The sequence below is a fragment of the Magnolia sinica genome, chromosome 13 (assembly GCF_029962835.1).
Source record: "Magnolia sinica isolate HGM2019 chromosome 13, MsV1, whole genome shotgun sequence".
In the NCBI taxonomy this organism is placed as follows: Eukaryota; Viridiplantae; Streptophyta; class Magnoliopsida; order Magnoliales; family Magnoliaceae; genus Magnolia; species Magnolia sinica.
The window spans coordinates 37,038,423-37,064,616 of record NC_080585.1 but is presented as its reverse complement, the minus strand read 5'-3'; the positions used below and the strand labels follow the sequence as shown (position 1 = coordinate 37,064,616).

The following is a 26,194-nucleotide window of genomic DNA, read 5'->3' as shown; positions in this document are numbered from 1 at the left end:
ACTGTCAAATAGAGTAAAACCAACCATCACATGAAGAAAATTCCAAGAAATCTCCACCAATTTGAGTAGAATCACAAAAAAAATGAAGATTTGGAGTTTTTCTATTGGATGAGAAAAGTGGCCCCAAATATACCTCAGATGGGCTCTAATATATTCCAACAAAAAAAAAAACACCATAAATCTTCTAAAATCAAGATGCTTCAAACCTTGCTCTTCCTAATTGAAAATAATCTGTATGGATTGTACAGTGCTAACGTCAGCAAATCCCTATAGGTCTGATCAAGTCGTAAGGTGCTCTAATACCAAGCTGAGGTTGGATGATCTTAGGACAAAAGAAATGAGGAGAGCGAGAGAGGAGAAGAGAGTTTTGAAGAAAAAGTGTCTTTTATTATAATTTATAGCACAAATACATACTCCTTGGAGAACCGAGCATTGTGCACATGCACACACCCAAAAAACCCATACATACAAAATACCCCCACCAACTATCTATATCCTTGCTATGAAGACAAATTTTGAAAAGGGTGTGGGGTTCAAGCTTGGGGATGAGGAAAGGATCCACTTTTGGGAAGATGTTTGGGTGGGTGACACTCATTCATGTAATTTATATCCTAATATAGCTCGCCTCTCACCATCTCGTGATATTTTAGTAGCGCAGTGTGCAACCATTTTTAGGTCCTCAACGGTGTGGACCCCTCCTTCCCACCTCTATCTGTCAGATGATGAGGCCAATGTGGTGGTTTTTCTCCTTTCTAACATCCAACGTTTCCATCTCTCCATCAGGGAGATGGATCATCTAGTTTGGAGGATAGAGCCATCAGGATGCTTCTCAGTCAGATCTCTTTGTAATATGTTGTCTAAAACTGGAGGGGGTGGAGAATTCCTCTATACCAAACACATCTAGTCCTATGAAGTCCCACTGAAGGTTGTAGCGTTCTGACAGTTGTGGTGGAGAAAGATGTAGATATGAGAAGAGAAGCCAGATCAGAGAGTTGATCGCAACATCGCCGATGAATGCGGACAGAGATGTAGATCCAGTGAACAGAGATGGCCAGAGATGGTGGTGCAAACGCACAGGTGGATGCACGTTCACCAGCAGATGTAGATGGAGATGAATGGTTTTTGTTGATGGGTTTGCCTATCACAGTTGATGGGTTTGCTACTCTATGAATGACGACAGTGCAGGCCAGTGAGGTTGATGCAAACGGCACAATGACAAGAGTTGGAAGGCGTGGTGATGTGGATGCACTCGAGTAGTGACAGAGGTCAAGTCAACCGTAATGGCAACGACGGACGAGGGCAATGAACGGCGTGTTGCACTCCAACAATGGTGGCGAAGATGGGGATGGATGGTGGTCGGGACACGATAGATCAGAATCGTGTTGCTCTGACACCATGTTAAACAAGAGAGACTACATTGTGGAAAATTATAACATGTTTATTTCATTAACAATATGGAGAATATATAGAAGAGATTAGAGATCTCTAAAGATCTAGAAAAATCCTAACAAATATGCATTAACAAAAGAGGTAGTATCCTAATCTACCCAATGTACTCTAACATAAGACAGACCACATAATTGCCCAATTCAACAATGTGTCCTTAGATATATGTATGTTGAAAACACCTAAAGATATTAGATATGTCATTCCCATTATTTTAATATTTGGGTTCTTACTGTTATACTTCTCAAGATTATTTTACTAGAGAGAGAGAGAGAGAGAGAGAGAGAGAGAGAGAGAGAGTATGATAGGATCCCTAGAGACATAATTTGGTAGGTGTTCGGAAAGAAAGGGATCTCAAGAAAATATATTGCCATGATTAGGGAAATATATGAGGGAGCCATAAAAAAAAATATGACCACTGGTGGAGAGAAAAGTGAGCTTCCAATTGTTGTACGCTTACATCAAGGGTCAGCATTGAGCACCTATCTTTTTTGCATCGGTTATGGATGAGTCAACTAGGCGTTTACAGGAAGAGGTCCTGTGATGTATGTTGCTTGCAGATGACATAGTTTTGATTGATGAGGTGAGGTAGGGGAAAAACATAAAGCCGTAACAAATGAGGGATGCTTTAGAATCTAAAGTTTTGAATTCAGTCGAACAAAAACAGAGTATATGGAGTGCAACTTTAGTAACAATAGAAGTCAAAATGAGGAATTAATTAATATTTTTTCTTGAGGGGTTTTGAATAATTTTTTTAAAAGACTGCCTGGCAAAAACCCAAAGCAGAAAGAACCAGAAACAAAAAGATTACAACGCCATGATAGAACGAGCTACATTGATGTCCACTTTAAGAATCGAGACAGCCCATTCCACTACATCCTTTTTAACCTTCCAGCAAACTTGGGTGCAAGACGATGACCTGTTAGAAAAGCAACAGAAGTTGCGCAAGACGATGACCTGTTACAAAAGGAACGGGAGTTGTGCAAGACTAATTAATTAATATTATTGATGAAAAAGTACCCCAAACTGACAATTTTCAATATCTCGGTCGATCATTGATAAGAGCAGAGAGATTGAGAATGATGTTTCTCATAGAATTAGAGCTAGGTGGATGAAGCGGAGATGAGCCTATAGTTGCATGAAAAGCGAAGTAGCAAACGTATCGGGAGCTAGAGTAGGGAAGTGTCTATTTTAAATTTAGCAAGTACAAAACAGCTAGGAAGCAGGAGTAGGAGCACAAGTACGAAGTGATATTCGAAGCAGAAGCAGAATCTTGACAGAAGGACCTTGCAACTACGGATGGGCTTCTGAAAGCAATGCTTGTGAATATTCCTATTCACATATTATCCATGTTTCGATGCCTGGTCAAGATTATGGACAAGATAGGAAGCACATGTTTTAAAATGTTAGCAAGTATAAACCAGCTAAGAAGCAGGAGTAGGAGCACAAGTAGGAAGCACGATATGAAGCAGGAGCGGCACCTTAATAGGACTTTGCAGCTAAGGATGTGCCTCTGAAAGCAATACTTGTGAATTTTCCTATTCATGTGCTATCCATGTTCACATGCCCCAGTCCAGATTATGGACAAAATAGAAGCCATTCAGAAAAAGTTTTTATGGAATGATAGCAAAGATCAGCACCAATTCCATCTCGTTACTTGGAAGGATGTCTTCAAACAGGTGGAGTATGGGGGAATGGAGATTGGGAACATTAGAACTATGAATACAGCATTACAGGGTAAGTGGTGGTGGCGGTTAGGAAATGGAGAGCCCCCACTTATTAGAAATGTGCTAGCATTGAAATATGGTGTTTTGGACAGTGGCCAAGATATCTTGTGCACATCCGAGAGGAAAGGGTCTGTATTTTGGCAAAAGGAGTATCTTCGGTGCAACCGTTGTGCCTCAGCAATGCATGTTTTATGGTGGGAAATGGTGAGAAGATTAGTTTTTCGAAAGATCTATTGTGTGGAGAATCATGCTTAGCAAGAGCTTGAGAGGCTTATAATTGATTGCTGCTGACAAGGAGGATAAAGGATTATTTCAAAAAGATTAATCATGAAATCATCTGGGATGGATTAAGGAGGCTAATGGGGTTTCTTCTATTAAATCCTCAGTCTGCTCATTCTCTTGATAGAGTGGAATGGAGAAACAGGATTCATGTGGCCAACCCCAATTAGTTGGGAAAAGGCTTAGATAATTATGATCTTTAGTCCACCCTTGGTAACGGGATATTGTGCTAGTCAGGCCCCATGCAGAAGTCTTTGGAAAGTCCACGTCCCTGTGAAAGTAAAAGGCCATTCTTCTGCATGGTGGGTCTAGGGAAAAGCCCCGCAATTGACAATATAAAAACGTGAGGTATTTGTGATGGCAAATAGGTGTCATGTTTAACAAAAAAGAAGAAACAGTCAATCATCTATCGATTACTTGTCCAATTGCATGGGAAATCTGGCCATGGGTAGTAAATTTGCTCAGTTGGGGGATGCCGAAGACAATAGCTAATATAGTGGGTGAGTGGTCAGCTAGCACTTGGGGTCCTATTGGAAGATTTCTGTGATCTTGCTACTTTGTGGGGAATTTGGCTAGAAAGGAACAGCATCAAGGTATTAAAAAACGGTCACGTAACAGACATAATGGCCATTGTGTAACAGTAACAGTCGTGCCCCTTACACAATATGGGGTCGTAATGCCCTATTTCAAAAAAAAAAAAAAAAGGCCCGTGGAGGGCCAATATGGGTGCCATAATAGCCATTACAGCCCGTATCATAATGGCCACAAGGCCACCGTTACTATTATTGAATACCCTGAACAACAATTTACAAGGGAAGAAGTGTGAGACCAGACCCAAGTTCGCATGTGTGCGTGTGTAAGTATGCATTTCATTCATTTTGGTCCCACGGTCCTACCGGTCAAATTTCGGCGACCCGCGACCTTCAGATAGTGTTTGCAGTCACCCTTGAGTTCGGTCATGTATACCCGACTCGGATTGACCTGAGATTTACGCCATTGCGACCGCATTGTCGTCGCGGTTCTAACGACGCGTCTCGTGCGAAAATCCGACGTGTCCATCAAAAGTTAAGGGCCGCGCATCTTTTAGACCATTGATCGCGTTTTTTGTGGGACCCATATGATTTGCACGTTTCCCCATGTATATGTTTGCCAATGGTGATGACATCACCATTTCCATGATGACATATGGCCTAGTCTAGCAATGATGGACTCCCTTCTCCAAACTCATCATGACTCTTTCTTTTTCTCTTTTCTAGAAGTCATCATGAGATTATTTCTTCCCCATGCAATTTCTCTTTCCCAATCTGAAATTTTCTGAAATTTCTCCTCTAGGGAGAGAGAGAGAGACCACCGCATCCTCTTTTCTAGCAAATGTAATCATCACTTTGAATAAAATTCCCTTCTTTCTAGCAAATGCATCTCATTCCTCTCTCTCCTCCCTCATTTCTCTCCTTCTTTCTCTCTTGCAAAAAAAAAAATTTCAGCCCCTTTTTCCCTCTTTTTCAGCCCCTTCTCCTCCTTTTTCCCCTCAATCCCTCTATTGAAACCCCATCTCAACCCTTCATCTTGCTTCCTTGGACCCTTAAAAGTTTGGAGTGGAGTTTTGATAGAGATCGTAAGGTGGGTAACTATGATCTTACTAATCTGATTTTCTACCCTTAAAATCTTCTTATTTCTTTTGTGTGGATCATATGGGGCCCACCAATCCATGGTGGGGACCCCATTTGACCCCATGAATGTAGCTTTTTGGCCCATCCTACATGCATATCATGAAACATGATAGGGCCATTCTCCATGGACCCCATCATGATGTATTATATCATCCACCTTATTTCAAGGGCATCTAGACCCTAAAAGTCATGTTGGGATGGCATCCCAACCACCCATTCTACTCATAGATCATGCATGCATTAGTTTAATGTTGCATGTTCAAGTGACATTGTTGTACGATTGAGATTGACTCTTGAGAAGGCCCAATAGTGGCAGGGCCCTACCCCCATGGCCGGATTACTTTCTTTTCTTCTCTTTTCTCTGATGTGTGTGTGGCCCATTTATTGGGCCTAGGATGTCCCAAAATAAATAAAAATAAAAATAATCCAGCAAGGTGGGACGCCCTTACCTCCCAACTCCATGATCTTTGGACACCTTGATCGATGCATGCAAGTGTCCTAGTCTTAGTCTGTGATCTAGACATATGTGGGGCCCACTGAGGAAGGCCACACACCCTTTTTATGGCTGAGATTATTGAGATATAGGCTGATGTGTCCAGCCATGTATTGCTGTCCAAAAATCTGGACTGTTGCATGGACTGTCATGTTCAATCTTTGGCATGGATTTTTGGATCATGATTTCCATTATTTTCTTTATAATTATGGGGTGTAATGAGAAGGTGTGGACCCCACCTTGAGGTGTGGTGGGTCATACCTCAGATGGCCCATGAAATGGTACCCAAAAAGGAGGCCCATAGGGGTGGGCGGTCCACCTTGTTGGGCTGTCCAGCCCACATGTATGGAGGGAAAACATACACTTCAGCTTGGTTTCTCTGAGGGATGGGCCACTTTTGTGGACCCCACCTTACTGTATTTTATGAAGAAAATACTAAACCTCCATTTTCCCCCTCCTGGATGAAGTTTGGGCCCACCTTATTGGGTAAACAATGCATGGACAGCAACATCTCTTCCTGGACAGATTGAAATTCCTAATTTAATTAAAATATTTATGAGTATCCAAAAATCATAAAATTTTGCAGAGAGGTGGTCCACTCATGGTAGGACCCACCTACAAAATTTTGGGGCCAATGGACACCTGTACACACCATGGTGGTGGCTGGACCGGCCCATTACAATATGGTGTCCAGATCAGTCCGATTTTCAGGACAGATTGATTTCTTTAAATAAATTAAAATATTTCTAGATGTCTAAAAATTCTGAAATTTTGTGGAGGTGTGGTACACCCATGGTAGGACCCACCTACCAAATTTCAGGTCCAATGGACCCCTGTACACACCGTGGCAAGGGCCGAACTGGCCCACCACGTTGGGACGTCCAGGTCAGTCTGATTTTTTGGACAGTCCGTTTCATTTAAATAAATTAAAATATTTCTAAGTGTCCAAAAATCCTGAAATTTTGTAGGGGTGTGGGCCACCTATGGAAGTGTCACCCTGTAAAATTTCAGACTCAACAGACATTTGAGCTGGCCGTGGTACGGCTGGAAGTGGCCTGCTAGGCAGGGACGCCCAGGCTGGAGCGTTCAGCCTGCTTCGTGGGCCCACCTTGATGTGTTGTATATCCCACCACCCATCCATGTGGGGTCCTTAGGGGATTGATCATCATCCCCTTTTTAATTCAATTGGGGCCCATTGGGTGGATTTTTGGGCCAGACACCCCGGGCCCATAGGGCTGCCTACACATGGGACATCCCTGCCTTAGGCTACTGTTGGGTCTGCATTCCAACGGCCTGACCCATTTGATATATGTATTGCATATCTTCACTCATCTGGTGGGGCCCACAGTGATGTGTGTGGGCCATCAGGAATTAATTATGCTAAGAAATACTTCTATTGTTGAACTCCAACCCACCTAGGAATTTGGGTGAGCTAGAATTTGGCATTGAGCCCAATAATTGTTGCCTATAGATGTTCTTTGGGGCAATATGGCCCACTAGATTTGAGGAGGATTTAAGTCAGTATCTTACCATCTTAATTTTATATTTTTTTTGGGCTTAATTAGTGCATGATTAAAGGCCCATCCCAAATGGGATTCTTTTTGGGCTAGTCTCTTAGTTAAGTATGGGCCTTATAGCCTTGGTTGGGCTGGAACTTTTGATAGGCCCATTGAACCCTTGGGTGCTATATTTACCATGTCATTGTGATGGGTCTTATGGGCCAAATACTCAAGTAGTTGGGCCCTTGTTTGCCCACTATAATAAATCCATACTTGGGCCGAGATGTGAGGCCCAACTTACTTGTGTTAAAAATATAAGGATTTCCCATATGTTGGGATAATGGGCTGCCCATTAGGCCCACCACAATGAGTGAACCCATGACCCTTATGGTTGGGCCCTAACCTTGCTTAAGGGCCCACCAGGTTGCCTTTGTTTTGGGCTTAGTGTATGGCCCACTAGGCCATGGATTGATTGTGCCTTGGACCTTTCTTTGCATACGTAGCAGGCTACCTTTTGGGACCCAGTTGAGGTTGGATGTCCTCCTTGGTGGCCCTAAGGTAGGCCCATAGAGGCCCTTATAGGTGGTTGAAGGCCCACCTTGGGCCTGGCTAGGACCGTTCCTCCTTAGGATTTTGACTCTCTTAGTTTGTGGGCCATCCCAAAGTACTGGGCTCCCACTAGAGGACTTCTCTTCTTCTTAGAATACCTGTCTATGTGCCTAGACCTTAACCCTCCTTGGGACGGAGGATTCCATATTCCACAGGTAGCACACTTACATTTTTATGACCCATATGCATCATCTGTATGAATTGATTGCATTGTGTGGTGGTCATTGAGGGATGAAGTTTCTCCCCTTATGCACATTGTAGGTGGGTACAGGGGTCCATTGGACCTGAAATTTGGTAGGTGGGTCCTACCATGGGTGTACCACACCTCCACAAAATTTCAGAATTTTTAGACATCTAGAAATATTTTAACTTATTTAAAGAAATCAATCTGTCCTGAAAATCGGACTGATCTGGACACCATATTGTAATGGGTCGGTCCAGCCACCACCATGGTGTGTACAGGTGTCCATTGGCCCCAAAATTTTGGAGGTGGGTCCTACCATGAGTGGACCACCTCTCTGCAAAATTTTATGATTTTTGGATACTCATAAATATTTTAATTAAATTAGGAATTTCAATCTGTCCAGGAAGAGATGTTGCTGTCCATGCATTGATTACCCAATAAGGTGAGCCCAAACTTCATCCAGGAGGGGGAAAATGGAGGTTTAGTATTTTCTTCATAAAATACAGTTAGGTGGGGTCCACAGAAACCAAGCTGAAGTGTATGTTTTCCCTCCATACATGTGGGCTGGACAGCCCAACAAGGTAGATCACCCACCCCTATGGGCCTCCTTTTTGGGTACCATTTCATGGGCCATCTGAGGTATAACCCACCACACCTCAAGGTAGGGTCCACACCTTCTCATTACACCCCATAATTATAAAGAAAATAATGGAAATCATGATCCAAAAATCCATGCCAAAGATCGAACATGACAATCCATGCAACAGTCCAAATTTTTGGACAGCAATACATGGCTGGACACATCAGCCTATATCTCAATAATCTCAGCCATAAAAAGGATGTGTGGCCTTCCTCAGTGGGCCCCACATATGTCTAGATCACAGACTAAGACTAGGACATTTGCATACATCGATCAAGGTGTCCAAAGATCATGGAGTTGGGAGGTAAGGGCGTCCCACCTTGCTAGATTATTTTTATTTTTATTTTTATTTATTTTGGGACATCCTAGGCCCAATAAATGGGCCACACACACATCATCATCCATACATCAGAGAAAAGAAAAGAAGAAAAGAAAGTAATCCGGCCATGGGGGTAGGGCTCCGCCACTAATGGGCCCTCCCAAGAGTCAATCTCAACCATACAACAATGTTACTTAAACATGCAACATTAAACTAATGCATGCATGATCTATGAGTAGAATGGGTGGTTGGGATGCCATCCCAACATGACTTTTAGGGTCTAGATGCCCTTAAAATAAGGTGGATGATATAATACATCATGATGAAGTCCATGGAGAATGGCCCCATCATGTTTCATGATATGCATGTACGATGGGCCAAAAGGCCACATCCATGGGCTCAAATGGAGTCCCCACCATGGATTGGTGGGCCCCATATGATCCACACAAAAGAAATAAGAAGATTTTAAGGGTAGAAAATCAGATCAATAAGATCATAGTTACCCACCTTACGATCTCTATCAAAACTCCACTCCAAGCTTCTAAGGGTCCAAGGAATCAAGATGAAGGGTTGAGATGGGTTTTCAATGGAGGGATTGAGGGGAAAAAGGAGGAGAAGGGGCTGAAAAAGAGGGAAAAAGGGGTTGAATTTTTTTTGCAAGAGAGAAAGAAGGAGAGAAATGAGGGAGGAGAGAGGAATGAGATGCATTTGCTAGCAAGAAGGGAGTTTTATTCAAAGTGATGATTACATTTGTTAGAAAAGAGGATGTAGTGGTCTCTCTCTCTCTCTCTAGAGAAGAGAAATTTCAGAAAATTTCAGATTGGGGAAGAGAAATTGCATGGGGAAGAAAAATCTCATGATGACTTCTATAAAAGAAAAAAAGAAAGAGTCATGATGAGTTTGGAAAAGAGAATCCATCATTGCTAGACTAGGCCATATATCATCATGGAAATGGTGATGTCATCACCATTGGCAAACGTGCACATGGGGAAACATGCAAATCACGTGGGTCCCACCAAAAATGCGATCAAAGGTCCAAAAGATGTGCGGCCCATAACTTTTAATGGACAAGTTGGATTTTTGCATAAAACGCGTCGTTGGAACCGCGACGATGATGCGGTCGCAATGGCGTAAGTCTTAGGTCAATCCGAGTTGGGTCTACATGACTGAACTCAAGGGTAACCGCAAACACTATCCGAAGGTCGCGGGTCACCGAAATTTGACCGGTAGGATCGCGAGACTAAAATGAATGAAATGCATACTTACACACACACTTGCGAACTTGGGTCGGGTCTCACAATCCTCCCCACCAACAAAGAAATTTTAACCTCAAAATTTACAAAAACTAGAACAACTATATGCATAAACATCATCCTATATATCAATCGTTAATCAAGAAAAGGCAATGCAAGCAATCAATCATCGAACAAATGGGGATAACGCTCTCTAATCTCGGCCTCGCGTTCCCAAGATGCCTCGGCCTCCGAATGATGACCCCATTGCACTTTCACCAAGGGAATGACCTTGGTCCTGAGGACCTGCTCCTTCCGATCAAGAATACGAATCGGCTGCTCAATGTAGGAAGCATCCTCACAGACCTCAAGCGGCTGCCAATCAATCACGGGAATAATGTCCGACCCACATTTCCGCAACATAGACACATGGAATACATCGTGGATCGCGGATAACCCAGGAGGTAAGGCAAGCCTATAGGCCACAGCGCCTACGCGCTCGGTAATCTCAAAAGGTCCAATGAATCTCGGGGCGAGCTTGCCCTTCACACCAAAGCAAACCACGCCTTTCATAGGCGAGACCTTGAGATACACCATGTCCCCGACTGCGAACTCAAGGGGTCGACGCCGACGATCAGCAAAACTCTTCTGCCGGCTCTGAGCATATGCGTCTCACCGAGTTCGCGTACAACAACAGCTATCAGGCGATTATCGGCATGGCTCCTTTTGAGGCACTTTATGGCAGACCGTGCAGATCTCCTAATTGTTGGACCGAGGTTGGAGAGCGTCGTCTCTTAGGTCCCGAGCTTGTGTAGCAGACGTCAGAGGTTATTGCAGGAGACTCTAGACAAATATCTTAGTAGCAAAGCGTGGAGTAGAGTTGAGCAGTGAGGACTCTAGTGTTGCTGATTTCTCTCTCTTTCCTTATTACCTTATGTATGTTCTTTTGAACCTGATGTAACTTGTAAAAGTTCAAATTCTTAGTGAATTTTGTAATGTGTGCCCTTTGTTATTCTCAGACGTACTCGCTGTGATCTTGGGTATGCTCATATTGGAAAATGATTATACTATTATGGAAATCCTCCTTGTAGGATCCCAGGATCAGAACTCGCCTCAAGAGCCGAGAATGGGGTACTACGGAGGCTGTTGCAGCCAGAACCGGCCATCGGATTCCTTGTGAGTCCGGTTACCGAGTCTGGGGCGTGACAAGAAGTTGCGGACTTACAAGTGGTAGAATTGGCAAACAAGATCTTCAAGGTAATAGTGGACTGGATAGGGTTGCCTAGGATCTGAGAAATGTTACAGTACCCTATTCTCGACTGTTAGGATGGAGGCAGTGAATTGGAACTCAAGGTCTGATAAAACCTCTGAGTTTTAGGCCCCTCCATTAGGCCACTTCAAAGCCAATTTTGATGGATGTTCGTTTGGAATTCTCTAGGACAATTGGGAACCAAGATTCCAATTATGCTGAGGCAGCTAACCTTCTCCATGTGACAAAGTTGCTGGTGTTGAACAATTTGATGCCTACAGTAATCAAAGGTTACTCCAAAAACGCAATTTCTTGGGTTGCCATAAGTTAAAGTCTGTGGAGAGTATCTGAGATGGTCGTGGAAGTCATAGACATGTGCAAAGGTCATCTAATTTCCTTCAAACACATTGGGAGATAAGTGAAAGACAACGCTGATTTCCATGGGAAAGCAGGAGCTTCCAGACAATATATATATATATGTGTGTGTGTGTGTGTGTGTGTGTGTGTGCAACAGGGCTTGAGCCCCACATGGGTTTTCTGCAGCAAATTGTGCCACATGATTGTACTAGTATTTGTATTTGTATCCTGCTTTTCTTTTTCTCCTTAATAAAATTGATATTTCCCTTCAAAAAAAAAAATAATAATAATAAAGGACGAGCTTAGCTTTGGCCTAGCATGTGTGGCCCGATCAATTTTCAGCCTAGACTTGGACTCGAGTCAATTTTGCCCAGCCCAACCTGAGTTTATGTGTACACATTTTATATTCTACAAATATCCCATTCTAATCCTTGATTAAGCAACCCATGCATCTTGAATGTAGATCACTGATTTCGTCCTCTAGGTTTCTATTTCTTTGTGCATGTAGCACACTCGATCAATGGATGGATTAGGAACATTGAAGTGAGAAATAGGGATTTATTCATTCTTGGGCCAGGTCAAGTCGTACCAGGCCTGGGCCCAAACAAAATTTTCTGGGCTCTGGATTGGGCCTGCTGGGCTCGAGCTTTGGATCTCAAGTGTCGAGTTGTCACCCTTACCTAAAAGATCTCAGATCGAGGTCATGAGAAGATATATGAAGCTTGTTGACTTTCTGTGGATAGAACCTCAGAAAGGAATGATTGGAAAAATAGAATTCATTAAGTCTACCACAAATAGCTAGGAGCCTAGGACAAGGCTATGGTAATGATGATGATGGCAATCACGACGACGACAACATTGATGATGATGATGATGATGAAGATAGTTTGAAACAGAATTGGAAACCAATAAAATAGTCATGTACCTTGCACCTTGAGCCATGTCTGCACAATGGAGAAATATGACAGGGTTTGGAGCATCTTGGTGGCTTTTGTTGTGCTTCAGTCCCACAAGGAACCTGAGGTGGAATTCATTGAAAAAGAAAACCAAAGTAGAGCATCATTAGTCATCATCATCATCTTCATCTAAGCCTTATCCCAATTAATTAGTAGAACATCATTAGTAAATTGATTTAAAAAAATAACAAAAAGAAATAACTTTCACTCAATTGTAGCTTAACACATACTAAAGTTGAACCAAATAGCACTTATTACATTATAGAACAAATCCAGTGTGTATCAACAAAATCAGCAACACACCAAAAGTATGAAAGTATAACAAAGACTTGTGCAAGAATTCAACACAAGCTCTAAAGAATCTAAAGAACAACAGTGAAAGAACAACAGTGAAAAAGAAAATTAGGGATAATGTCCAAGAATTACAAGGAAAACAAATGGAAGTCCTTTAAACATGCAATCACCAACTTATGTAACAGAACAGGGTATCCTATTTGTTGTGAAAGGGAGATTTCTTGGTGGAAAATTGTTAGTTTATTTCCATACAAAAAAGGAGTGTTTCTTCTTCTTTTTTTCAGCATATTGGTGAAACCTTTATCTAAATCAGGTTTGGATTTGTAAAGTCCTTCACGATTGAAACAGCTGGAAAATGAATGGAGGGTGGGATCAAAAGACAAAAGCTGATGGCTGTGAAGCACTTCACATGGTTCATGATGTGTGCCAGATCACTCTCCAATCAGAAAAGAATGGATTCAGAAGGTGACAAGATCAGATTGCAAAGAAGCCAGGTGGATCTCGCATGAAGCAATCTTCAAGATTTACCAAAAAAGAAAGGTCCATTGGACTGACATCCAGATTATAAGATGAACGTAGAGATCCCATCCCTAACACAAATGGTATACAGGTATTAGGAATAGTTGTGGTACCTTGTTACAACTATCTAGGGTTGCCTCTATGGATCCTATTTTTCTAATCATAGCTGAAACATGAATTATCATTATCATCATCATCATCATCATCATCATCATCATCATCATCAATATTATTATTTGAAGGGTACATGAATTCTCATTATTTTTTGGCAAAACTTCTATGACTGGGAAGGTCGACAGATCCAGAAAGTTCTTGGTCACAGAACTTTTGCTGAAGCAATAAAAAGAATCATGTTTTGGTTATGATTGATAAAATAGGATTCTTACAGGCAACCCTAGATAGCTGGTACAAGATGATCATGATTAGATGAGAAATTTTGGATGCTCACAATTCCTAACAATACATGTAGCATACATTTGCATGAGGGATGTGATCTCTACATTGATCGTATAATAATAATATGGAGCTTGGTCTAATGCACTTTTTTTTTGGTAAATCTTCACATTGGCGTGATGTGCAGATCTGCCTGGCTTACTTGCGATCTGATCTTGTCGCCTTCTAAATCATTCCTATCTGATCAGAGAGTGGTCTGGCAAAACAAGGATCCAGCTGGAGTCCTGGCTTTTGGATGGCTAGTGAACAAAGACAATCCTCACCATCGACCATTTAAGAAATTGGAAGATGCTTATTGTCAACAGGTGCAGCATGTGCCTGAGGAACACAGAATCAGTTTATCATTTATTCAATCATTGCACATTTATGCCAGATATGTGGTCATGGATGTTAGCAATGTTCCGGTAGGATGATGCCAGAGTCAATAGCTGCATTTCCAGCCTTGGGATCAGGGTTGTGGGAACGGTAAGGTGGGTGCTATGGAAGTTGGCTTCCTTGGCAGGGCTGTTGACAATTTGGAAGGAATGAAACAAGATGACTTTTTACAATAAAATGAAAACAATGGAAGCAGTATTTCAAAGAGTAAAGGGAAGGGCTAGCAGATGGGATTCAGCTCTTAATCTCTTGGCTAGCTATTGTATTGATGAGATTTCTACTTCAGGTGTGGTCTGATTTCTCTTGGATAATTCCTCATCATCCGTCTCTTCCTGTGAAGCTTTCTAGTGTTTTCTTTTCAGTCTAATTCCTTTGCCTTCTTAGGAAGGAAAAAAAAAACAAAAACAGTTCTATGACCAGCTACCCACCTAAGATCAACCCTACTCCTTAACTCGAGCTCAGGACTTTACGCGCATCGCTTCCAACAGAAGATGGATATTTCTCTCATAAAATGGCACAGAAGCACATCACTTGAATATCGGCAAAAGTCGCCTCAAATATGCCACTAAACATTTTCTACCCACTGGTTCAGCTCCAATAGTTATGCGAAGACAAGACTGTTTAGCATTGAAAGAACAACATTTACACGATAGTTTCCTGATATTATCTTTTTGAAAACCAGACATAAAGGTATTTGATTATTTTTTTGTATTTTACTTAAATAGGGTGCCACCTTAAGTCTTTGTTAAAGGAGATTAAGAAAAAGAAAAGGCTATTTTGGGTAACATAATAAAAGAGGGTATTTATGTTAGACGTACTTAATTAAGGATCAAAAATCCTAATGGGTATTTTGGACAACTATATGATTTGGCCAATTGGAGGAGGTTGTAAGAGGTTATTGTCTGTTCAGAAGCCTTTTGAAGACCTAAGAATAATCGAGGAATGGGTTATTTCTTTATATATAAACTTTCTTTAGAGAGAACAGAATCTTATGCTAATGTTCTAAAGAAACTTCATAAGAAGGAAAAAGGGCATGTGAGGAGACTTAAGTCTACCTGTTTTAGAAAGAAGAATGAACACTGTTATTGTTTCAAAGAGACTTCATGAAGAAAATAAGGGGCATGTAAGCCACCCTTCTTGGATTTTAAACCCCTTGATCTGTAAGCTTTGTCCACTTTCCCAATTAAGATCTTGATCTCTAATTGCTTGGTGTTTTATTTTATTTTTCCATAAGCAGGGGCAGCCTGAACGCATGCTGCCTCTACCACAAATTATGATGTACATTCTCCCACTTGGGAAGATGTCACAATAGCCCACCTCCCTAGTGCAATGGAAGCATTTTCCCTAGATCATTGGCCTTCTTGATCACCAACTAAATACATCCATTGCTCGAAATATCCCCGATATTATCTGTATCTCCAGCTCGGCGATACCGATAACACTAGTAGTATCAGAAATCCCAGATATCGGTGAGGTATCACTAAGTATCACCAATGTATCGAGATTGCCAATATTTTTGACTACGTAAATTCTAGGCGCCGCTTTGTATTAGAAATGTATCGATATCGCCAATGTATTGCCAATATTTTTTACTATGTAAATTCCAAGTGTCAGTCGTATTGCTAGCGTATCAATGATATTTCAATAATATCATCAATGTATCCATATTGCCAAAATTTTGTTCATTAAAAAAAAAAAAAATTTCATTTCAATTTTTTTTATAGGTGCATGGTTGTATGCAATGTTCAATTTGTCAATGATAGCATTGATAATATCACAATATTATCGTTATCATAAAATGGATGATATCGAGGCCACAATCTTTCATTTCCTTTCCAATTGTCGATGATTTCTCAGCAAAATATCATGTGTTGTCGATATTATAAAATATTGATGGATGTTTAGTGGAAGGTTGAATGGTTGGATGGATGGATGGGATGGATGGAATGGTTGAACAGATTTCTTACGACAACACATTCTTTTAGCCCCCCATTAAATGAAAACTTATTATGTATGCATTATTTTTGCAATTTTTTATTCCTAACTATGCAAATTTGTGTATTTTAGCATCTCCTAAAGTTTCGCTGAAAAATTCCACCATTTCCCCCATGTTTCTCCAATGTTTCCCCCATTTCCAGTTATCAATGTTATTGTGAGTGATATCGATATTGTTTCTGCATCCTCGACCATCGAAACTTGTAGCCATACCGAAACTTCGAGCGCTGACTATATCCATGTAAGTATAAATGCTTTCGGTTTAATTTCTAAATCATCATTCTTGACGATTTGTTCAACCTTCACAGTTATAACCAATGTTTTAAATATCAGCCGACATATCCCACGATATATCTCGTATCCCACCTGTGCGATACAAAACACACAGGTAGTGACGATATATCCCACATGTTCGATCTAATGAGCATTTTCAATTTCCAAACCCTTTTTTTGTTGAAATTATGTTAAATCAGTGTCAAATGGTTACAAATCCATTTGTTCTTCATGTTTTACATAACAAATCATGAAGTTGGAGCTTTGATTTCGATATCCATTGGTTCTACATGTTTTTTTTTTCAAAATTTTCCTTCAACAAGCTGTCAATTGAGACTAATTTCAAAGTATTCGATGAAATGATCGTCACATACACTCTAATTTCGAAATTTTAGTGTAAGTGGTCCGATTTGGGAAATTTGGGGAAAATTCAAAATTTTCCCAATTTCTCCCAAATTGCTTGCAATGTTGCACTCCAAACATGAAATCAAGCATGTATGAGGGCTGATCTACTGATTTGTCAAGTCCTTGTCAATTTTCAAAAAATAAAAATCATTTTTAAATTAAAAATTAATATAAAAAATTATTAAAATATTTAAAAATTTTGAAAATTTCCTTCAACCAGTTGTCAATTTAGACTAATTTCAAAGTATTTAGAAATGTTTGATGAAATGATCATCACATACACTCTAAATGTTATGCATTCAATTTGAATATAGTTGTATTAGGACCCAATACTAAGGAAACCTATTATGCGTACTTCTTTTTTGAGATGTTATAATTTAAAAGTATGTATTAAGGTCTTTTTTAGCAATCCATGAAGTTTCACTGAAAAATTCAACTATTTTCCTAATGTTTCCCAAAAAGTATGATAAATTATCCGATACAAACGATATATCCCGTGCGATAGCCGATACGTGGTTGTATCCCAAGCATGCGATACGTAATGAGATACCGATATTTCGAACACGGGTTATAACTTGCAGTTTAAAACTATAATTGGAGTTGTGGGAATTGTGTTGGCTAACTACATTAATCCAATGGCCAATTAGTGTGAGCCAACAATGCAATTGACATAACAATTGAGAACATGGGTTTGTTCTTTCTTTTTTCTTTTTTTTTCTTTTTTTGAAAGGTGACTACTTTTATTAAAAGGGAAAGAAGATTAGGGGTTGATCTTCTGAATCCAACAATCAAATAAGCATCAATGTTTTCTTACAGGAAAAAAATAAGCATCAAATCTTCACAGCAACATGATGTGTATTCACTTAAATTTCACAGGTAAAGTTGTTTCTAATCAGGTTGCACAATGCAGTGTAAGGCCTCATCAACATATCAAAATCCAATATTATTGCCCCAGTTCTAACTTTGACAGTTTCAAAGTTGAAATCACTTGAAAATATTTACATAACTACAACAAAACACAATTTCCCAATCCCTCTTGAAACATGAGAGCTAAGATCCATTTGGTAAAGAAAATGGAAACGCAAAAAATGCAATTAAACCCCACCTCGAAGTGTGTTTCCCCACATGAACACGAAATGGAAACCATCAACGGACAAGGAGCACAGACACCCCTACAATGGAAAAACAAATTATTAGTATGAAACATACTCATAAATAGACGACAAGTACAACAAGCTATATACATTAGAAAAACCTGAAAACTGGAACAAAGAACTCGAGTCGATAACCAAATGCAAGAAGATACAATGCGACACTAGAAATGAACAAGCATTGCTAAGAAACTAGAAGGAAATGGTACAACAACTCTAAAATTACACAGCTCTCTCAATATGTTTCACAATGGAACTCCCTTGTTTTAATGGCTAGAAGCTTTCAATATGTGGTTCACATCATCAAGGGACTAACATTTCTCCCCACCGAGCAACTTTGCGGCTCATTTTCCAAGTACAAGGAGCTCTGATCTTTGGTTGGTTATGCTTGTTCATGTCCAAGCTCCAAACATCCCAAACTTGGCAGAAGGTTGATTGTTTCATCTTTGATGATTATAGTGATACTCAGAGCTTAAGAGGCATTTGATGAGTAGGTCTTATGTGATTTGCCTCGCTTCACTCCAGCAACTCAGGAGGATATCTGACAGAGATGCAATCGCAACCCGCTTCCTATCATGCTAATTAATCTGAGACGTCTTACTACAGGTGATGTAGGACGGATAGCCTAAACTATAATTATGTGAATGAATTAATAAACGGATTATTAGAGTAAATCAAAAAAGAAAATATTGACAATCTATCACAAATCTAAAGAAATCAAGTAATCATTTATGCTCAAATTCAAGGTCACATCACAATCCTGCAAATGGATCTTAAGATTATGGATTGGAAATGGCCCAATAGAAGGTAGAACTTCCATCTAGCATTGGATTTGATCAAAATATGAGGATTCACTTGCGCTTTGTTAGGGTTTGAAAGAAATAGGGTTTAGAGACTCAAGTTTTACGGAATTTAGGAGATTAAGGTTTGGAATTATAGGTTCTAGGGTTAGGGTTTTTTACATTTTAGGTTTAGGATTATGGGATTTTAAAGGAGAAGGATCAAAGACCAAAAGAGGGAAAGAAGGGGGGATGGGGCTGGCTGTACAATTGCATCCGTATTGTCATACAGACGGGAGGGGTGGTCTGTATGGTTGTGGGGTTGGTAGGCTTTTGGGGATGGTGGGGATGGGATTTGGGAGGAAACAAAAGAAAAAGGAAAGAAATAGAGAGGGGGAAGAAAAGAAAAGTGAAAAGAATACCTTGGGGGGAGAGAGAGAGAGAGAGAGAGAGAGAGAGAGAGAGAGAGGAGATAGTTAGAATCACTCCATGGCTTCACACCAAACTCCAATCACAAGAGGCTCTTTTTCTTTCTTTGCTTAAAGCAACAAAGAAGAAAAAATTTATCTACAATCAATGTTATCATGTGCAATTGCACATTCGCATATGCGCACATATGTGCAGAAATCGCATATGTGACAGTGGCATATGTGATTTGTACACATATGCGATCGCATATGCCACATGTTTGAGAATATGCGATCACATATGCGATGTATGTGATCGCATATTTGCCGACGGTCAGAAATCTGATCGTTGGGATTTTTTTTTTCTTTTTAATCTTGATTTTTTGTCTATAAAATGGGATTCTAAACACTCCTACATGCACTCAAAGTTCAAACTCTCTCTTTATCTCTATTTTCTACTCTCTTACACTCTCTCTTACATAATTCCAAGCCCCAAGCTCCACTCCATCCATATTTCTTTCAAGTTTGAAGTTTCAATCAAGGGACAACTAGAACTACAAGGATTCAAGAGACAAGATAACCAAGCTCCATCCATTGAACTCTCTTTCTAATTTTTCAAAGTTCTAAAGATCATAAATTCATAATCATATTCACACAACACACCCACCACTCTCTTTCTATCTCTCTTTCTCTCTCTATCTCTCTTTCTATCTCATTCTCTCTAAAAGTTTCATAATCATATCCAAGTTCTAAGTTTTAATATTTTTTTTAAAGTTTATTATTATTACTTTGTTACTTACAAGTTACAAGTTACAACACAACTTACAAGTCTACAATATTCTAGAATCAAGAGTCAAGACTCAAGGGTCAAGGCAAAAGTGAAGATAGGAAGTGAAGAATTTGTGTTTTTGTAAATTTGTAATTGTAATTGTGTTCGTGTAAATCTCTCTCTCTCTCTCTCTCTCTCTCTCTCTCTCTCTCTCTCTCTTTTACTACAAGTGTAAGTGTAACTCTCTCTCTTTCTCTTTCTCCATTTCCTTTCCCTTTCTACTACTAGTGTAAGTGTAAGTGTAAGTGTAGGTGTAACTCTCTCTCTCTCTCTCTCTCTCTCTCTCTCTCTCTCTCTCCCCCCGATCGGTCTCTCATTAACTTTTTGATAAATTATCCAGCTGGGACAATGTTCTTAAAGTCCGTGGATGCATTGGGTCATTCACACACAAGAGAATACTTGTTTAGTTTACTAAATAATGTAATTGAGGAAATAGGTAAAGAATACGTTATACAAGTAATTACAGACAACGCAGCCTCGTATGTAATGGTCAGTCGTCGTCTTATGGAGAAGAGACGTCGTTTATTTTGGACCCCCTGTGCAGCCCATTGTGTTGATCTTATGTTAGAAGATATAGGTAAGTTATTTACAAATGTAATTGCAAAGAGGGCTAGAAGAATCACAGTCTTTATGTATAAACATGCCATTCTTCTCAGTCGAATGAGAAAACATATTGGGGGTAACTTGCTACGTCCAACAGTCACCCGTTTCGCTACAGCTGTTTTAACACTATAAAAATTACATGCAAAAAAATCAGAACTTAGAAGCTTTGTAGTGTCGGCTGATTTTACAAGTAGGCCTTAGTCAAAGAAGGCTGAAGGAAAACAGGTTCAACAAACAATCCCTTTGCAAAGTTTTTTGACACAAGTAGTAAAGGCGCTAAAGCATCCGAGCCCTTAGTCACTGTGTTGCGATTGGTGGACAGGGATGAGAAGCCTGCAATGGGTTACATATAGGATGCGATGGAGAGGGCGAAAAATAAGATCATGGACCATTTTAACTATAGACACCGTGATTACAAGCCAATTATAGATATTATAGATAAAAAATGGGGCAGTCAAATGTCATCTCCATTGTATTCGGCTACTTACATCCTTAACCCAGCCTGTTTATTCACTTCTGCTGATCCAGCAGAAGCACTTATTATGCATATGGTTGGATTTATTGATGTGTTGGAAAGAATGATTCTAGATAGAGAAGAACAGGACAGGATCTCAACTTTACTGGACTTCTATACAAAGAGTGAGGGGATATTCTCAAGGGATATCGTCATCAGGTATCGGACAATGAAATTACCCAGTAAGTACTATAAATGTCAGTCTTAGTGTCTTACAAAGTTACAAATAGTTTTTTTTACAAATTACAATATAATCTACAAAGTGACTCTAACCTGACTAAACTGTTTTTTCTCAGCTAACTGGTGGGCTGCCTATGGAGTGGACCCGAACAGGAAGGATCCAGCTCTAAAAAACTTGGCTATGGGGATTCTTGGACTCGCGTGTTCTGTCAGTGGTTGCAAGTGTAATTGAAGCATGTTCGAGGCGATAAGATCAGTAATTGTAAACTTCAATTTTTTAATGTAAAGTTAATTACCTAAATAGCTAATGCCAAACGTGCTTTCTTTCATGCAGATTCATACCAAGAAAAGGAATCGCCTTGAGCAAAAAAAGCTCAACGACTTGGTTTTCGTCCAATACAATCAAAAATTGCGAGAACGATTCCAAACTAGGAAAGAAAAGCCTAATTTCTTTGACCCCATCTGCTTAGATGAGTTGGATGCAGATAACGAGTAGCTCGTAGAGACGGAGGACCCGGTATTTGCTGGAGAGGACCTGACATGGGTGCAAGTTAAAGATGCCGCATACGGATCGACACCTGGAGAAGGTACCACTCGAAGGCGAAGGATGGGGGGAGCCGAGGAGCGAGTTGTAGCCGTCACCCGTTGAACAGATTGAGGAGATGGAAGAACGAGATGATGACAATGATCAAGATGAAGATCCACCATTGGATGTTGATGAAGTATTAGTACATACAGATGATGAAGAAACGGAAGAAGAAGAAGTGTATGTGGAAGAAGGAGATGACTCGGATGATGATGGTGGTTATGACGATGGTGGCGGTGATCAAATGCCACAATGGCAAATAGATCAATGTATATAGTATATGATTAGATAAATAATAAATAAATAACTTCTTCATTTTGTTTACTAAGTGTGTTGATGTTGATTGTTGAATGTTGAATGTTGATATTTGTTAACTATATTGTAGAATGTTGAATTGTTGATGAATGATGACTTAATATTTAATTCATTATGTAATTGGTTTTATTTTACTTAAATTAAATATATTGCAAGGGCCAAGAGCATATAAAATTATTTATCTATTAACTTAGGAAAGTTCCCCCTCCTTTCTCATATTTTATTCATTTTTATCTTAATTTCTCCCTATTTTTCTGATTTTTTTAAATTTTTTTAAATTTATATATGTGTGTGTGTGCGCACGCGCGCGCGACCGCATATGCGATTGTGCAATTGCATATGCGCACAGGCATATGCAATCGCAAACGATCACATATGCGATTGTGCGCATATGCGATTGCACAATCGCATATGCGATTTGACAACATTGTCTGCAATCTCTCCTTAGGGCCCTTTAATAATCTTTTTGTTTTTACAAAATACCCTCATTGCATATAAAATGTCTAAAACACCCTTATTTCAACTAAATTATAAAATAAACCAAAATACCTAAAATAAATAAACAAAATAACTAAACCAAGCCATCCCAAGGCTCCATCGTGTCCAACGAGTCCACGATCAAGATGGTCCACAGCCACGACCCAACGATCCACATGCAAAATCCAACGGTCCAACACTCCCGACCAAGCAACCCACATGCATCTTCCTAGTGTATGATCTTCAAAGATGCATGATTATGTATGTGGGGTCTTCAACGGGGTTGGGAACTTAAATTGGGCCCACTGAGCCCCTCGCAATGATCATCTAGCCATAACAAAACTGAGGTAGCTTTCCTCCATCTCTGATAAACTCTAAAAAGAGCTCGGATGTCCTCATCAATAGGGTTCTTCCTAAAGGGATCTTAGACCTGCCATCTCCATCCACCGATATAAAACCTGGAAGCATCGCCAACCAACTCTATGGAATCTCCTATCGTTAATTGTAACTGTAAAGAAGTTATGCTTGTTATTTAGTCTCACCCATCCATTCCAACTACATTGTATGATAAAGCCTGTAGCCAAAGAACAAATTCTCCCATTTCCTCACAGATGGATCTTCATATCACTCTTTGCAAAGAAACATGGGAATTTGTATTTCCCTCCAGAGGCTCTTACTTCCATTTTAGGGCATTTGACCTATCATAGTGGCAGCAAGCCAAGAACTGACTACATGCTACGTCCAAAGAAATTATCAAAGTGGTAGTTGGGAAATTTTCCCTTGGCCAAGTGACAATATTTTTGTTGGATGTCCTCCAAAAAGCCTGATTAAAATACAAATCTAATAACTTTGTTGAGAGATTCAAGGCAAGGTATTAAATAACAGAAATGGTGGCTGTTACCATTAAGATACGGGGCATAATGGCCTTTAAAATAAAAAAATAAAATAAAATAAAAAATAAAAAATAAAATAAAATAAAATAAAAAGAAGAAGAAGAAGAAGAACCAAAATAGGCCCCTTACAGCCTCGTAATGCGTGATGGAATCCACTGTTACCTTTACATGACGGACGTTATGTAACCATTATGCACACCATGATTCCAAGCTCATCTGGGCTATATCAAGATTCAGGAACATCCTCACATGGAATTGATTATGACCTTTAGTCCTATAGTCAAAATGAGGAATGCTTGTCTTGTACTTCCATTAGCCAATCAACTAGTCTTTGTTTCAAATCAATGAGAAGAATGCCTTTTCATGGTAGTCTCAACGAGGAAGTCTATCGAGACAACCATCCAGTTTTGTTGCATGGAACTCGCATCATTATGTTTCCAGACTTCATCGTTCTAAATATCGCCTCAAACAGGCATCTCGTGCTTGGTTCGAACCTTTCTACATTGCATTACATGTCAATGATTATACAAGAAATGTCTTTGATGATTTGCTCTAAAACTGCCACACCACTTTTCGGCTTAGGTGGATGATTCTCAACCTTTTTTGTTTGGCTTTTGGGGTCTTTTTAATAAAATTATCATTGCCACTCAAAAAATATAAATAATCGTTGGGAATGACTCCATGGTGATGGATAGCCGGTTTTACATTTGGAATACAGTATCAATGACTAGGCAGCGTAGCATCTACACTGGTCTTGAGATCTCTCATACAAGTTCAAGAATATGCATCTTGGGCTGAGGAAGTATGCACTGGAACTCCTGGAAAAATTCAGCATGCATACTTAAAACCTGCTGGTACACTGGCAGTTCTCAACAAATGATTCGATGTACATATGGACATTTCAGTATCAGATCCCTTTGCTTTTTGAAGGATGGCTGGGCTAGGGACACTTCAATATCTGACCTTCGCTTGGCCTACATCACCTTCCTCCTCAAGCAAGTATATCAGTTCGTACATGACCCTGATCCAGGATGCCAAGGGAAGCATGTATTCAGTCGAAAAGACAACCGATCATTGTCTCCATTAGCCTATTCTTCCTTCCTCAGATTTATCCTTGTTTTTCTTCTCTAGTGCCAATTGGTCCAGTTATCCCAATACTCATTGTTGATTGTAGCTGGCCCCAATCTAATGTCATGAGCTGGCAAGAAGCAACAAATTGTTGCTCGCTTAAGGGCTGAAACCAAATATTGTGTCATGGTAACTGCAACTGCAGAAATCACTTGGCTTAATCATTTGCTAGGTGAACTTGGTCAGCCAATTACACCCTACACATTATAAACAGACAGTTCAATGGACATTTCAGATAACCTGTCTATCATGCTCGAACCACACATGTGGGACTCCTTCATCATTTTATGCGGAAAGATTGAACTCACAAAATTCACCCAGCGTATGTCTCATCTAGGATGCAACATGCTGCCAAAAACACCCCTATATCAGCGAAACTCAGAATTGTGGCAACACTAATAAAATTATCCGATGATATTAAATATTCCATTGAAATCAACACAGGTCCTATGACATCATTTGACAATTCCAATTTCCCTTCGTGAAATGTTGCATACGCTAATCAAATCTTCTAAAATACAACCATTTTTTCTATAATGGATTATTTATTAAAAGCCCAAAATGAAAATACAAGAAAACAGAAGACAAGGGATCATCCAGAATACAACAGATGGAGAATATCTTCTCTATTGCAGTGCTTCAAGACCGAAGATCTGCAGGCCAAATCAATAGCTTTATCCCGCAGTTAACAAACACTTCTTTTTTCGCTTCAGCATTGCAGAATACATGATTATTACCTATTTCCAATTTGACCAAAAACCTGCCAAAATGAAAGGGGCCATACTGCTTTATTTTTCTTACCCAGCTGGACACCCTCCCAAGCTTCAATGAATACCACGATTGAATGCAAATGACCCAATAAACCTCAAAGGATCTCCACAGATGGTAAAGGGTGCAAATTTGCAAAACATGAACAGGTGGCTCACAGATTTAGTTTCCTTACGACATAGAGGGCCGCCATTAAGGATCATCATGCCACAGTTCCTAAGATGATCTATAGTTAAGACCTTATCCTTATCAACAAGCCACACAAATGCCATAACCCTTTGGGGACCCTGATAAGGCCAAACCTGAGCTGTGGGAGCCTTCATCTGGCTTCTTCTTTCCCCCACCATAAACTCATAAAATGCTACTGCTTTCACTTTTCCATCTCTACTTATCTTTCTTGTAAATCTAGATGCTGATTATATAGAAGCTGAAGCAAACTGATCAGCTCCTAGAATTCACTATCCAACAATTCTCTCCACGGTTGAATATTCCACATCACCAAGTTGGCATTACTAAATAATTCATCTCCCACTAATGCTTCCTTATCTCTAGCCACCTTATAGAGCAGTGGGAAGGCTAGTTTAAGGACC

At 39.9% G+C, this 26,194-nt stretch overlaps 1 protein-coding gene and 1 non-coding gene across 4 annotated transcripts in view; both read right to left on the bottom strand.

Moving 5' to 3' along the window:
• Window positions 1-26,194, bottom strand: part of LOC131223593 (NF-X1-type zinc finger protein NFXL2) — a 75,025-nt gene that overhangs the window by 22,130 nt on the left and 26,701 nt on the right. For 2 of the 3 annotated variants that reach the window (XM_058219027.1, XM_058219025.1), the window contains exons 4-5: window positions 18,080-18,146; window positions 12,630-12,722 (exon numbers count right to left, since the gene is read on the bottom strand). In XM_058219027.1, the coding sequence (XP_058075010.1) occupies window positions 12,630-12,722; window positions 18,080-18,146 (160 nt within the window). The remainder of the gene's footprint in view (window positions 1-12,629; window positions 12,723-18,079; window positions 18,147-26,194) is intronic. The other variant, XM_058219026.1, reaches the window with a different exon arrangement.
• LOC131224387 (U1 spliceosomal RNA) lies at window positions 15,539-15,699 on the bottom strand. Its single transcript, XR_009160875.1, has one exon. It is a non-coding gene; the product is annotated as a U1 spliceosomal RNA (small nuclear RNA).